The 15,902-nt window shown below is 41.9% G+C and overlaps 2 protein-coding genes across 2 annotated transcripts; both read left to right on the top strand.

The window, feature by feature from the left end:
* The first annotated feature begins 1,570 nt into the window (after positions 1 to 1,570).
* On the top strand, positions 1,571 to 3,304 carry LOC124360991 (histone-lysine N-methyltransferase 2B-like). Its single transcript, XM_046815029.1, has one exon. The coding sequence runs from the start codon at positions 1,571 to 1,573 to the stop codon at positions 3,302 to 3,304; it is 1,734 nt and encodes a 577-aa protein (XP_046670985.1).
* Positions 3,305 to 5,320: 2,016 nt separating this feature from the next.
* Positions 5,321 to 6,283, top strand: LOC124360990 (uncharacterized protein T26G10.4-like). Its single transcript, XM_046815028.1, has one exon. The coding sequence runs from the start codon at positions 5,321 to 5,323 to the stop codon at positions 6,281 to 6,283; it is 963 nt and encodes a 320-aa protein (XP_046670984.1).
* The last annotated feature ends 9,619 nt before the right edge of the window (positions 6,284 to 15,902 follow it).

Genomic DNA, 15,902 nt, shown 5'->3' with positions numbered 1-15,902 from the left:
TCCAAAGCACATCTTTCTCTTTTCCTCATTAATTGCCATTCAATAAATTATACAGTGACAGAAATTCTATTTAAGAATCCCATTATGTCTTTATCTTCCATATGTTTCTCTTAACACATATTTCACAGAAGCTTTATGTACTTTTAATATTACTCATAAAAGAGTTTTCAGATTACAAACCTTAATATATTCCCCATGTCATAATCATTATCTCCATCCCTTCATCCCGTGTAAAACAGACAAATCTTTCTAAACAGACCGACACCCGTTAAATATTTCTTTCCATGCTGCAATCAAATGTTTCCTGTATGTTGTTGACTATTTTTATACATTTCAAGATTATAAGCCACCATTTCCAACTTCCCAATACTCCTTTCTTAGTTTTAGTTCAATTAGTATTACACTCTTGTTTAATGCTTCATCAAAAAGATATTCTGCTCCATATGATCTCCAAATATCCGCCACCTCCCCTGGATACTCTTCCTGATTTGGGTTAGGACAACTAACATTACTATCACACACTTCTAAATCTTAAACTGTCTCCATAAAGTTGCATCTTTTATGCAATCCTTTTATCACTAATTAAAAACACCATGCTACAGTTGTAAGCCAGGTTTAATCTACTTATTATTTAAGACAGCTTTACTTCAGAGGCCATTATATAGATTTTTTTTGTTTATCATTATCTTTTCTACTGTCACTACTATCCTTTCTCGGAAGCCTCTTTAGTTTTGTTTATATCACTCCTAATTAATATCCCACCTATGACATTCAATGTAATTAAAGGAAATGTAATTTAAAAACGTAATTTAAGGAAAATGTAATTTAAGGATAATTTTAACCATCCACACATATTGTATTGATCAGTTCCTTCTCCATAATATCAATGTTGGATTTGATAAAACCACAGATTAAACTCTTTTCTTCCTCAGAATCATGTTTTGATTTTTATTTATTTTTGCAAGAACTAAGTCAGCATACTCCCAAAACTTTATACTCAAAAATTTGTAATTTCTTCTGCCATCTCCTCTATACTCATAGATTTTTATTATCAAATTGATCTTAGCCATAAGTTTGAGTCTCAGAGCGAGCGCTTGAGGCTTTTTGTTTGGATTTCCTGGGGGAGTGGTGGGACGCACTCCTGGCAGCTTCGCCCTGCCTAACCAGGAGTCCCGGTGGGGCTGGCTAGGGGCACCAGCTCTCCCGAATAAAGCGTTGAGCTATAGGAGACCTCCAGTGCGGTGCTGTTCAATGTGGTGGGCCGCTGACCCATCGTCTGCGGCACCGTGTGTCCTATGTAGGCCGGCTGCATGCCTAAACCTGCACTTTTTCGGATTTTTTGCCTTTTCTCGACTTCTTTTTGCTCAATTTCGTTCCGGTTTTTTGCATTTTTCTCCCACTTCAACTCTCCTTCTTCGTCATTGCATGCCGGCTTGGCTACATGCCCCCATCTATTTACTACGGGTCTTTTTCATGATTTTTTCCAATTCTTCTCTGCTTCTGCCCCATATTCTGCTTCCCCCCGTCTTCTGCTTCTTCCAACTTCAATTTCTGCAACTGCCGGTCCTGCATGGAGGCTCCTCCTACCCTATATATTGCCCTGCCGGTCACCAAGCGGTTTCAATGCCCTGTTTGTCGAGAATCGGGTGTGTTAACAATCAGAAAGCGGGAGGGACTAAAACGGCACCTCACTCAAGACCATGGGCCGGGATGGGAGCTCTCGTATGTGTGCTGCGATATCGAATTTAGTTGTCGTGAGCACAAGTACTCTCTCAAGAGAGCAAAGGCCCATTTTGAGGAGCAGCACCAGGGAACACCATTTGAGGTGGGGGATGAGGACGAGTTGGGGATCGCCTCAACATCCTTTGACGGCCTGCAGGACCTCATTTTGCGGGTCGCCACCCCTGCTCGTCCTACACAGGAGTCTCAGACTTCACCTGCCCCTACATCTTCATCATCATCTTCCCCTGAGTCGCCGCCCACCCTCCAGCGGGCTGGATCAGCCGCGGCAAGAGCGCGGAATGCCCTGAGACGTCGCCGTCTGCCAAGGGATCGGGATTTGACCCCTCCCAGGGTCCCCTTAGACCACCCTCCACCTGCTGGACTACCTTCTCCGCCCTCTCCGCCGCCGCCTCTGCCTTCACCGGTTCATCCGCCCTTGGCACCGCCTCCACCTTCGCCGGAGCCTTCGCCCGGCCGCCCTCCTTTGCCAGACCCCCCGCCATCTCCGGCAACGCCCTGCCACGGAGCCATGCCGCTTGGCCATCGCTCACCTGGAGCTCCAGACCCTCCACCTGATCCTCCGTCGCCTGGGTTACCTCCTGGCTCTCCTGCTGAGCTTCCTGACCATCTCACAGCTTGGCAGCGTCAGTGGCTGCCCCGATTCATCCCGGGGACCCCATGGGACGAGTTCATCGTCGCTCTGGATGAGATGACGGCTTCACTCTCGACGGCGCCGCAGCCCACAAATCGTCCTAGGCTTCCTCGTCGCCGTGCTGCTGCTGCACCGCGTGACAATCGCCGGGACGTCAGGGAGGCCGCAAGGCTCCAGCGCCTCTACCGACGGGCTCCTCGGAAAGCGATGAGGGAAGTTCTGGGCTCCTCATCGCCATTTTGCTCCATCCCTGAGGAGGCCATTAAGCGACACTTTGAGGCTTCCTATTCCTCAAGAGATGGATGTGCCGGTGTCCCTCCGCCGAATTGCCTGGTCCCTCCCGCTCTGCACCCCCCTCCACTGCTTGACTCTGCACTACCTGAGGAGGTTTCTCTCCTGCTGAGGAGGGCCTCTAATACGGCTCCTGGCCCTGATGGGGTCCGCTACAACGTGTGGCGCCGTAGAGACCCGATAGGACATGTGCTGGCGGCTGTATTCAACCTCTGCATCGCCGCCAGACGATTCCCACCATCCTGGAAGTCCTCCTCTACGGTGCTAATACACAAGAAGGACAACCCTGGCGACATCAACAACTGGCGTCCCATCGCCCTCTCCAACACTGCGGGGAAGCTCCTCTGCAGTCTCCTGGCGGATCGTCTTTCCAGGTGGGCCTCCGACAACAACCTCATTTCTGGGGCTCAGAAGGGGTTCACCCCAGCGGAGGGCTGCCTGGAACATAATTTCATCCTCCAGGAACTCCTCGATGACGCAAGGCGGCGTGGGAGCGAGCTCTGCGTGGCGTGGTTGGACCTCGCCAACGCCTTCGGCAGTGTCCCCCACTCCGCCCTCCTCGCCGCGCTCCGTTCTGCGGGGCTGTCGCAAGACCAGCTGCGATTCATCGAGGACTTATACCAGGGGAGCTCTATATGACGACAATAGTTAAAATGTATTGGAGTCACAGACTGAAGACAGCAAAAGTGATTCCAATTTTCAAAAAGGACGATCCTTGCATATCCAGCAACTATCGTCCGATTTCAATTCTTCCCACCTTCAGCAAAATTTTCGAAAAAAACATTTCTCAAACAACTTGAAAAGTTCCTCAATCATTTTGAAATCATCTGTCCTGAACAGTTTGGGTTCAGGAAAAACAAGTCAACCATTGATGCTGTGACGGATCTCATCAACAACGTTGTCGATGGCCTGGAGAGGAGAGAACATGTGCTCAGCATATTTCTCGACCTCTCCAAAGATTTTGACTGCGTGCATCATGCGACACTGTTGCGCCAGTTGTGGACAAGTGGTATTCGGGGTCTGCCGCACCGTTGGCTCTCGTCTTACCTCGCGGACAGAGAGCAGTGCGTGCAGATTGCGAATGCTCTGTCAGACAAAGTAAAAATGCCCTATGGTGTCCCTCAAGGATCAATATTAGGGCCAGTCCTTTTCATATTATACGTCAACAGACTGAATTCTTCAATCCAGAATGGAAAAAGTGGTTCAGTATGCTGACGACACGACTCTCTGCATCAGATCAAAATCAAAACAAGATCTCGAGGTGAAATCATTCATTGAGGTGAATTCATGCATTGAACATTTCTCAAAACTCAATTTGAAAACAAACAGTTCGAAATCAAATGTGATAAATTTTTGCCTTCGGCAACAAGAGCATGGGCAACGACCCGCAGTGATGGTGGATGACGTACTCTTGGAAGAAGCAGAATCCATCAAATTCCTTGGAATGTACCTTGATCGAGGACTGACATGGGATGATCACATTGATAGAGTCTGCTCAAAGGTTGCTTCAGGCATTTATGTTTTACGCAACCTTTCAAAATTTTGTTCCATGGATGTATTGAAAACGGCTTATTTTGGTCTCATACATCCACATTTATCTTACGGCCTTAGGCTGTGGGGAAGTTGTTCTAAATACAAATTCGAAAGAGTATTTAGAACACAAAAGAAAGCCATCAGAATTCTTTCAAAACTGAATCCTAGAGAGTCGTGTAAAGGATCCTTCAGGGAGCTTGGATTGCTGACTTTACCCTGTCTCTATATTCTCGAGGTCGCCCTGTATTGTCGACTAAAATGCCAGTTGGTGCAGGGCAGGGACGTCCATCACTATGAAACAAGAGGCAGGGACAACTTTCGAACCGAGCAACACAGGACAACAGCATTCGGACATTTGCCATCCCAGGTTGGTGTCACAATCATCAACAGGCTCCCTGAGGAAATTAAACATCTCGAAGAGCCCAAAACATTCAAATCTCGACTAAAACGCCTCTTGGTGTTAAAGGCATTTTACTCCGTTGAAGAGTTCATGATGGGCCGCTGGGATGAAAATCCTTGAAATTATCAACAAACAATTTCCCAGTCCTGATGTCCAGTTACCATGAAATTCCAAATACTTGTTAACTGCCTTGTTTATTGACTCTCACATTTAAGTATTGTGTGTTTAATACCTCAAATGTTGACGCATGCAATGCAATTGTGAAATTGTTGATTTTTGATGCAATAAAGAATATTATTATTATTATTACTTCCATTCGCCACTCCAGAGGATCGACTGACCCCATCGCCTTTGGAGCTGGAGTTCGCCAGGGCTGCCCACTCTCCCCCATCCTCTTCAATCTGGTGATGGAATACCTGATTCGGCCGCTCACTGCAATGGAGGACCAACATGGAGCAGTACTCCACGGCACCAGCGTCAGCGTCCTGGCATACGCTGATGATCTCGCCCTTGTGGCGAGGTCGGAGGCGTCTCTTCAGGCTCTGCTGGACGTCGTCATCCCAGCTGCGACGTGGGTTGGACTCCGTTTCAAGCCCACCAAGTGTGCCACGCTCCATGTTGCCCGGAGGACTACTAGACCTTCAGTCTTCCGGATCTACGGTGCGCCGCTTCGGGTTCTCGGAGAAGGGGATTCCTACCAACATCTTGGAGTCCCCACCGGGATGAAGGTGGACCAAACCCCGGTCGCCACCATCGCCAGATTGGAAGCCGAGACTGAGGCCGTCCTTCGGAGTGTACTGGCGCCTTGGCAGAAGCTGCACGCCTTGCGGACCTTCATCATTCCGCAGTTAGAGTTCAACTTGAAGACCGCGCGGATCCGCAAGACTGCACTTAGGAGCCTGGACAGTAAGATCAAGTGTGGGGTGAAGAAGATCTTCAACGTTCCTTCCCGCGCCAGTGCCGAGTTGGTCTATCTTCCACCTTCTTGCGGCGGGGCTGGACTCGTCCCGCTGGCCGACCTCTCGGACCTGGCCGCCATCAACCACGCGTTCAGGCTCCTCACCTCACCGGATGCCAGGGTGGCCTCGCTTGCCTTGGAGGGATTGGCGGCCTCTGCGGGCCAGAGGAGTGCTGCCCGCGCTGGAATGGAGTTCCTTGTGGGATACCTCAACGGCGACTTCCCCGGGAACTCCAATGTTGCCACCACTTTTTCTGCCGCGCGGGCGGCTCTGAATAGGCTGAAGAAGCGCTTGCCTGACCTGCGCTGGGGCTGGTGTGCCGGCAGGGCAACATTCCAAATCACTATCCCTGGGGATAGGGCTCTCAGGATCGTCGACAGGGGCTCCCGTCACGCGCTGTCGGCCAGTCTGCGCTCCTCGCTGCAGCAACACTTCAGGGCCACCCTTTCCGCGAAACCCGACCAGGGAAGGGTGGCCAGGGTCACCACCACCTGCGCCACTGCCAACCACATGCTGCACGAGGGACGCTACACACGCTTTGCGGACTGGCGGTTTGTTCACCGGGCCAGGTTGAATGTCCTCCCTCTCAACGGCTGCCGGCGCTGGGGAGTCAACGATCGGCGTTGTAGGCGGTGTGGTCAACACGACGAGACCACCGCCCACGGGCCATCGAGGCTGCGCGGGAGAGGAAGCTGGACACCTATGGACCACTCGCCCGGATGCTGACGGCCGGAGGCTACAGGACTTCCGTGGACGCCTTCATCGTCGGCTCCCTGGGTGCGTGGGACAGCGCCAACTGGGGGACCCTGGCACGCCTCGGGGTTCACCGTAGATACGGCACATCCCTCTCCCGTCGTTGCGTCTCCGAGGCCATTCGCTGGAGCCGGGACATATATGTCACTCATGTGTCCGGCGTCCAGCAGTGGCAAGACTGATCTTCCATGTGTTTTATTTATTTATTGCATGTTATTTATTATTGACTATTTTAACTATCGCATGTTATTTAGTATATATTGACTATTTTAATTATTGTTACTGTTATTGCATGTTATTTAGTATTTTAGTAATTTATTGACACTTGATTGACATTTTCTCCTACCTCCTAAGACTCGACAATGTTACCTTAAGTTTATTTAGAATAAGATATTTGGAAATTGTTTTTAACTATATTAGAATTAAGACACTAGTTATGTAACAAGAAAATATAGGTCAACCGCTATAAAAGAAACCTGCGCAGAAGCAAATTTCTGAGCAGTACCGCGCAGGAGGGGCCCCCCTCCGGCGGGGTGTTGGGGTGGGGAGTAGGACCAGCAACTTCTTGTATCTGTTTACAGCTGTGTGGATCGTATCTCGTTATCACAGTTTTGTTTACACTGCAGCTACTTTACCTGTTCTATAACTATATATTTTTGTGTGTAGGCATATACAAGTGTCGAAGTCTAAGCGTAAAATATTAATTAAACAGCCATAGATGTATACAGGAAACATTGTTATTTTGAGGTTAGCCGTGCATTGGCAGTGGCCATTAAAGATGTCGTTCAATTCGAACGGATCAGTCAGGTGAACGAGTGATCCGGATCAGAGTGATCAAAACACCCGTTCACTTTGAAAGCGTTGTTCAATTTTGTCTCACAACTGAATAAATTTGATATTTTTTTCCAAATCAAGTATATGAAAAGAAATTAAATGGTTTATTTTCCCAAAAATAGTACAATAAAACACATATACGAGTACATATACACGTAGTGCAAGAAACATATGCACATACATACAATGTCTGAAACCATGTAGGCCTATCAGAGTGTGATAATACGGTACTTATACGTAGTTTGTTATTTCTTATTATATAAACCTTTTAGTAATTATATTTAATTCAATTAAAATTTGAAAAAAGAAGAGTAGTATAACTGGGAAGAGCCTACATGGGCCTAGGGCCTGTGCTAGGCTCTGGTCGTGAATATTGGAACTCAAAACTAATAATAGAACAATAATGATATTATAAGTAAAAAAATTGTAGTTTTGTAATTTTTGAGATTATTAATTAATGGTTATAGAATGTATTTTTACTCCGGCTGGATGGCAATGACATCAGTGACCACGCAGGCAATTGATAAGTCTCATTGATAATGATACGTAACCAAGTATAAATCTAGTTTTGCTGCACTGTCGTATGAAGTATTAGTTATGGTAATTATAGTGAAGGACAAACCGAATAACAATAAATAGTGAGGAAGGTTTAGAAGTTCAGCGATAATAAGGGACAACAAGTCTATATACTTCTTCGCCATCTAACGATAGTAACCAATCCTTCACGCGTTTTTTAAACCAGTAAAGATTAGGTAATTGAAACACATAAGCGAAGTTGTAACTCAAACACACGTTACGGCACAAAACATGAGAAATATGATACAAATTTGTTACGCTGAATGTTTTTTTAATATAGAAACTGTAATGCCGACTTGATGCGAGTATCGTGTTTTATGAGTATCGCAACAAGAGTATGAACATTAGTGTATAAGTAAATAAGAATTGCTTTGAGAAACAAATGTCTTATAGTCATTAGTTTTCCCTTGAAAAAAAAGTAATTCTGAAGAATATGTTGTACTCTTAAAGAACATTATTTTTAGTATTGTTTTCTGTTTAATAATTACAGTAATGGCTCAAGAATAGTTTTGAAAGCAGCACCATAGACTATAATACCAAATGAAAGTTAGGATTGAACGAAATCAAAATAGGCCACTTTAATTTCTTTATCTATGAGTACTTCTCGTAATTGTCTGAAGGCAAATATGTACTTGCGGATTCTATTTTTCTCAAAATTAGTGTTTTGACACATTCACATTATTATGAAAAAAATATATATTTGCAGGTGTTTAATCGTGTCCAGGAGCAAAATTTTCTCTCAAACTGGATACGTATCGTATAACCTTTTGTAACAGTGCGTAATTTGAAGGTCGAGTTAAGCCTATAAGATCGGTCATCGAAAAAATTGTTATATTTGAGCCATTAGAGTTCGCCAAGTTCTGACCCACATTAGTAAAGAATTCATTAAATTCGTTGGCTACTTCAAGCTTAATTTTGTCATTGAATAATTTGGTATTTGGCAAATATTTATTTGGCTGGAAAGAAACTTTGTTAACCTCTCTACCACTCAATTTATTTACAACCCCCCTACCAAAACATTTTTAAATCCCCATTAGCTCGGTCGAATTTATCACAAAAATAATATTTTTTAGTTGCTTTAAATTTCTGCTTAAAACGTTCCTGTAATTTGCATAGCGGGGTTTAAGCTCCACATTAAATGGTTGCTTTTCCACAAATTTAATTTATTTATTTATTTCTCTTATAGCTTGGACTAAATCTGAAGTAATCCAGGTTTTAGCTTTTTTGACCTAGTTTTACATTTATTCGACTGGCTATTGAAATTGTAATAATATTCTGAAGTTGTAGTGCAAAAACATTTACATTACTGCTGTTAATAATTGATTGCCAATTAGCATTTAAAAGGTTATCATGTGGTAACACATAATCGATATAGGTGCGATGTGCAGGGTCGATCTGGGAGGAGGCGTTATGTGCAGTAGTGTGCGTAATATAATTTTAATGAATCGTTAAAACTTATAGTCAGCCTGGGTATTATGAAAAGTGGTGGGAACTTAATCGTTTGAAAAATAAATTATTTTCAAACGAGCATGTGTCTGTTTGATGTTTAGTAATTTTGCGATGTTATTTTCGGGGCAAGCGAAAATATTCGCAACTTGCCAGATAGCCAGTCGAGCTGGGTTAGAAATTTCCAGGGTTCGAGAATTTCATACAACTATTATTTATTGTTAGGAGTCGAATCAGAGGGCCCTGCGGAAGAAATTGATACTTCCAAAATAATGTTGGGCTTACTTCATCACGTCAACTCCAATAAAATTTTGAAGACGTAAAAAAAATAATAATCTTGCTCAGAAAAATAAAAATTTCTTGTTCTAGGAAAGTTATTGTTCAAGCGAGTTCGATTTTCGAAAACAACTGTATTGTTTATTTATATGTCGGTCAGTGAGGAATTACAAGTAAGCTGAGTAGTCTCCACTGATAACTTGGTCGGGGAGTCGTATACAGTAATTATTGAGCCCGGGGTTGGAATAATTAATCGGTTAAATAATGATGGTTAGTAGAAGCAAAATACAAAATCAAAGCAAAGTATGAATAGCAATGGCAAACAAAAGCAATATTTAAATAACACCAATAGCAAATATACAATCTTATAAATTAAAATAAAGCCATGCACCAATATCACAGTGCAACTACTATATACATAAAGCAAGCACTAACCATTAACAAAAAATATTTCTACGGGATGCAAAAGCTAGATAAATTTATAATATAAAAATATACTAAGCTGTATTTATTCTGTAGGCAAGTGTATAGCTCCAAAATAAAATATCAAGTTTACTTTCTCAGGCATATAATTTTGAAAAAATAAAAAAAACAAAGTAATCACTTTTATAACACACCATGCAGAATTACCCTACCATATGGAAGCTAAGATAAAGGTAAATGATTTAAACCATGCAATAAGGCTACAAAGCTAAATTACTATAAATATTAGGGCTCTATGGAATATCAAAGAAAAATTGAACACTCACCCTATCTGCACAGTTCACCAGAAAAATAAACTAAAATATCGTTAAATAAATATTTTTGATGGAGGTTATCGGGGTGTGAGGGTGTCAGGACGTTCGCAAAAAAATAAAAAGAAAGGGTGCGAGTCCCGAAATAGATAAAGGAGAAAAATAAAGATAATCACTTACAAAAATATAAATAAATTAATTAAAATGAAAATTAGATTGAACTTCAATAAGAAAGAAAAATATTTCCGCGTAGATTAGAGATTCGCCAAGAAATGTGATAATAATCAGACAAACAGAATGATGGTCGAGAAAACTTTATACCTAATATAAAAATTTACATCGATTGAACATAAGATTTAGTTTATGAGGACGGGGTCGGTGGGAAGAAAATATTTATAAAAGGAAGTCGTGGGTATAGGATGCCAGTACTATCGCCGGAAAGAAAGCAGTGGTAAGGCGAGTAAGGCGAGTCCCGACTGTTATTAATTTTTTCCGGGTAGGAGATAATCGGTAGGAAAGTTCGTAAAGGGAAAACTCGGGATGAGGTGTCAGATCGATCGCCAGGAAAAGAAATGCGAGATCTGAAAAAATTTAGAAAAGAAAATTTTAACACAGTAATTAAAATTTAGTCGAAATGACAAAAAAAAAATAAATCTGAGTAATTGGAAATTCTAAATATAAGTTAAATTGAAGAAAAGAATAACTTTAGTAATTTAAGTTGAAAAAAGTAATTAAAGTTTCAGTGAATTGAGAAAGTCAAATATATTCTATTTAAATTTAATGATACCCTTAAAATATCAAATAAATTATTAAGAGTATATTTTAAAAATCAAACAATTATTTCATCAAAATAAATCTATAGCCATCAAACATGAATAATATATTTCAGATCGATTAATTTTCATAAATGACAAATAAAATATTAAATTCTGTTTCACATAAAAAAATTTTGGAGAAGAATTGTAGATGGCGGAGATAAAACACTTTAGTAAGGAACAGGGTCGTTGTTCCTTACCTGGTGCTGGATATCGGCGGCGGGCGTCGAGTCGTGATGTACAGTGTTCAGCGAGCGGGGTCGGGGTCGGGGGAAGGGGTTGAAGTAGTCGTGGTGAGCAGCGGTCGTCGGCGGTGTCGCGGTCACTGACTGTCTCTCCTGTGTCTTCAATCGGCCGTCATTATATAGGGTTCGCGCGATCGCGGGTGGTGGGGGAAGCCTTTCTCCTCTCGCCGTGATCGGAGGGGAAGCGGCGATATCCGTGCGGGCACGGCCCTGCCAGATAGCGTCTGACTCATCGTCAGTAAAATAATTATTTCGCTCCTTTTTAATGGTAATTATAAAACTCAAGTCGTTGTTCGTAATATAAAAAAATTGTCTGTTTCTAATTTTTTTTTTTTTACTAATGAATATTTTTAATTTCAATTCAATTTTGTATGCTAAAAAAAAAATAACATGTTACAATTTATTGAAACATTTGTAGTGAAATAACCTTATGATAAATCAAAGGCATACCAAATTAACCATGTCCATTGTTCATAAGTATTAACATTTAAAATATTTAGTAATGTATATAGTAACATACAATTAATGTTATCAGTTGTAATAACATATATTTACATTTACTAGATTCCTGAAACAATATATTTATTGTTATATCTGTCCATTTACTGTAAGATATGTTGTTTCTTCCTATATTCGAACACTTTTTGCAAGTGGATCCTTTCGTACACTTGGTAATTCCGTTCATTTTGTTGAACACGATGACCGGTAAAACACGCTCTAGCGGGAAGGCTTAGTAACTCTGTACTGACCGGTTCAACTGAACGGGTCGCAGCAGTGAACGATACCGACTGAGCCGGATTAGTCGGCTGATCAAATAGAGAGGCGGCGGAGGGGTATTTACCCCACCCTGCGTGAACTCAAATCAACCAAGGTTTTTTTGTTTAGAGGTTTACCTATATCTATCCAAATTGTCTGCTATATTTGGTGTATAATTTCTTCACAAAACATCCTTTTAAAGTATTCTTACCATCATTTAAAATGCTACCCTTTCTAACATCCTATTGACTTTGATTTTCATTGTGTTACATATTGTAAATTAAAGTATAATATGTTGTATTTTTCAGTTAACATCTCAAGGAGTTTTTATACATTATTGTTACTCTTTAAAAACTTTCAGCCCCTGTTACATTTTCTAGGGAGGTTTAATATCATATATTAAGTTATCTCTCTCTCTCTCTCACACACACACACACACACACACACACACACACACACACACACACACACACACACGCACACACGCACACACGCGCACACACGCACACGCGCGCGCACACACGCACGCACACACACACACACACACACACACACACACACACACACACACTTGACGGCATCCCAAATGTTGCCCTAAAAAGTGCGATAAAGCTGTGACACCGAACATGTTTCTCCACATGTACAACAGATGCTTGGAAGAAGGCTACTTCCCAGACAAATGGAAGCTGCAGAGGCTGGTTCTTCTCTTAAAATGGAAAAATCCACCCTATGAACCATCGGCATACCGTCCTTTCTGCATGCTTGACTCGGCAGGCAAGGTCCTCGAACGGATCATGTATGCGAGAATAGAGGTGATGGCTGAGGGGCACCTATCGGACAGACAGTTTGGATTCCGCAAAGGAAGGTTAACTGTTGATACTATTAACCTGGTAGTCAACACAGCGAAGGAAGCCATTTCAGGAGATAGATGGAAAAACGGCAAGAAAAAATACTGCGCAGTAGTGACGCTGGACATGGAGAACGCGTTCAACTCTGCAAGGTGGGACCGAATCATGGAAACACTCGACCAGTTCGGTATCCCAAAATACCTGCAAAAGTTAGTGGCAAGCTACTTTACAAACAGAATTCTGCAGTATGAGACAGATGATGGAATTAATAGATACAGGGTCACTGGAGGTGTCCCACAAGGCTCGGTATTGGGACCGCTTCTGTGGATCATTATGTACAATGGCCTACTTAGATTGAGGATACCAAGGATGGTAACGTCCGTCGCTTTTGCAGATGATGTCGCCCTCGTAATTGTGGGAAAATATCTGGAGGACATCAAAAACCTATTCAAGGTGGTATTTGGTAAGTACGCCGTCTGGATGAATGAGAAAGGTCTCAAGATGGCCAAGCACAAGACAGAGATAGTGCTCATAACAAGCAGGAAAGAGCTCGAAACGATCACGCTGCAAGTTGGTGAGCACGAGATCGAGTCAAAACCATCCATCCGTTACCTGGGGGTAATGATCGATGCACGTCTCAACTTCAAATACCAAGTTGAGCATGCAAGCACTAAAGCAGCAGCTGTCGGAGGGGCACTATCCCGTCTCATGCCAAACGTAGGTGGGCCAAAACCGAGACGACGAGCCCTGCTAGCGTCAGTAGTTACATTGATACTGACCTATGGCATTGCCATCTGACCAAGTGCACTAGAACTGCAGGAGTGCCAGAGGATGATATATCCTGTAGGCCGACAAATGGCACTGAGAGTTACGAGTGCGTTCAGAACCGTCTCCAGGGATGCAGCCCACGTAATCTCGGGAATACTGCCAATTGAGATCCTAGCAGAGGAATACAGGAGATTATACCAGTGTAGAATCCATAAGCAAGAAAATATACTGACGCAGGTACTCACGGGACACGGGTGCTTCCGTAAATACTTACACAAGTATAAACACGAGGACTCACCAGAGTGCCCAAAGTGTCGAGAGATAGAGGAGGACGCGAGGCATGTGTTTTTCACATGTCCGAGATTTGAAAGCTTGAAAGATTAAGCGATGTGGTGATTACGCCAGAGAACTTAGTGAAAGAAATGCTCGCATCTGCAACCACATGGAAAGCAGCAACGGAGTTCTCCAGGGAAGTCATCGAAGAGCTGAGGAAGGAAGAAAAGAAAAGGAGGGAAGAGCGAGACAGAAGGGCGAGGCGCCAGGCTATGGAATAATGAACTCTCCACACAAAAGTAGAGGAAGAGCGAAATCGCTTATGCCTTCCCCCGCGAAGTAATACCTAGCGGCAGTCCCGCGGGGGACAAAGGCTGGGTGAAGAGAGGTTTACGTTTTAGTCGGTATGGGTCTTGGTAACCACATGGACCAAAAATCCATAGGCCAAGATCGAGCCCGGCACTACGTGCGTAAAGAGCATTTTCTTTTCCTCTCTCTAAAAAAAAAAAAAAACACACATGCACACACATATGGTGTTATCCTTCTAACTTTTACAGACATCTTCCTTGCTTTATTCATATGATTCCAATTAAAAATTTCTTTTGTATAGAATTGTTATGTTACCTTCACCCAGTACATTCAAAGTAATGTGTTCAATTTATTTCTTCCATTGTTTTGATATTCTCTTTGTACCCTTGATACTCTATATAAACATTCCTTGGCTTTAGAGTGGCTTTAACATTGAGTATTCTTTTTAGCTCCTAAACACCATTACACTTTACATAGTCTAGTTCACTTACACTTTACTATATCACTTCTTTTTTATATTTATTACACTACCCCCCTCCCCACGACTTCATCTGTTCTATCTTCTATAACAGTGTTAAAAAGTTAATTCTTATATGAACTCACTATTCTTACCAAGATTATTGTTTGAAGAGAATATAATTTGTTACAAACTTGTTAATTTTGTTATTTCAAAATCTTATCCCTTGCTTTGGGTAGTGTTTCTCCAGTACTTTCTCTGGTCCAGCTCCATGCCACTAATTTACCAATCCTTTTTCTATTTATCATTATCTTCCTTTTTATCTTAATGCAATGTCTCTAATGCCTTTATACAGTTTCAAATGTTTTTAGCTTTTCATTAAATTTTGGTGATTTTATTCTAAAACCAGCAACATTATTTAGTATTCTTAGAGTAAGTGATGATAATGCAAGAAAACTGCATTCATACTCTTGACTTTTCTCCCACTGCTCCATTTCGTATAAGACTTAGATTATTATGTTTATGTAGATTATATTATATGGATAAGTTATTTTGTATAGATTATTATGTATTATTCCCAAAATAAAGGTAATTCAGAACCATTATATAAACAGAAATTGTTCTCTATCATACCTGAGGTAAAATAAACATTTAATACACCAGACAAGCACAAACAAGTTTTCCTCTAGGAGAAAAAAATTACCGAAGGTGCTTTAGGTATTTGCACTGACTAGTTCTAATTCCAAAATTAATTAGAACACAGGGGATTTTGGCTTTTAACTTAATATTTTCAGTTCCAATATAACTTTTCTCTCTGAGTGAGACACTGAAGTAAAGGCAAACATCTGATTCATAAGACCACTATAATAGACGAGTTGTCCTTTGAGAAGATCAAATTCACCGAGGGGATTTTGGTGTTTGCACTGACTAGTTCAAGTTGTAAAGTTACTTTCCGCTCAGAGAGAGGGTAAACCTGGTAGTACACGGAATTCACTTTTGAAAGTTTAAATATCTGCTTTATTGCAAAAACAGATAAGTTTATTTACATTAAGTTAAAGTTAATATGAGATAATTTACTCTAAAAACACAGCATTAAAAATAAGAAAATATATAATCCGTTTTATGCAATACAGTTAATATTGAATATGGATAAAATACGTCATATTAGTCAATGCTGTTAGAAATTTAACTCAGCAGAGAAACATATGTTTGAAACAGGGTTTTTTACTTTTTGTGACATAACTATATTTATATC

The sequence above is a fragment of the Homalodisca vitripennis genome, chromosome 4 (assembly GCF_021130785.1).
Source record: "Homalodisca vitripennis isolate AUS2020 chromosome 4, UT_GWSS_2.1, whole genome shotgun sequence".
Lineage (NCBI taxonomy): Eukaryota > Metazoa > Arthropoda > Insecta > Hemiptera > Cicadellidae > Homalodisca > Homalodisca vitripennis.
The sequence above is the reverse complement of the archived record's forward strand: the minus strand, read 5'-3'. Positions and strand labels throughout refer to the sequence as shown.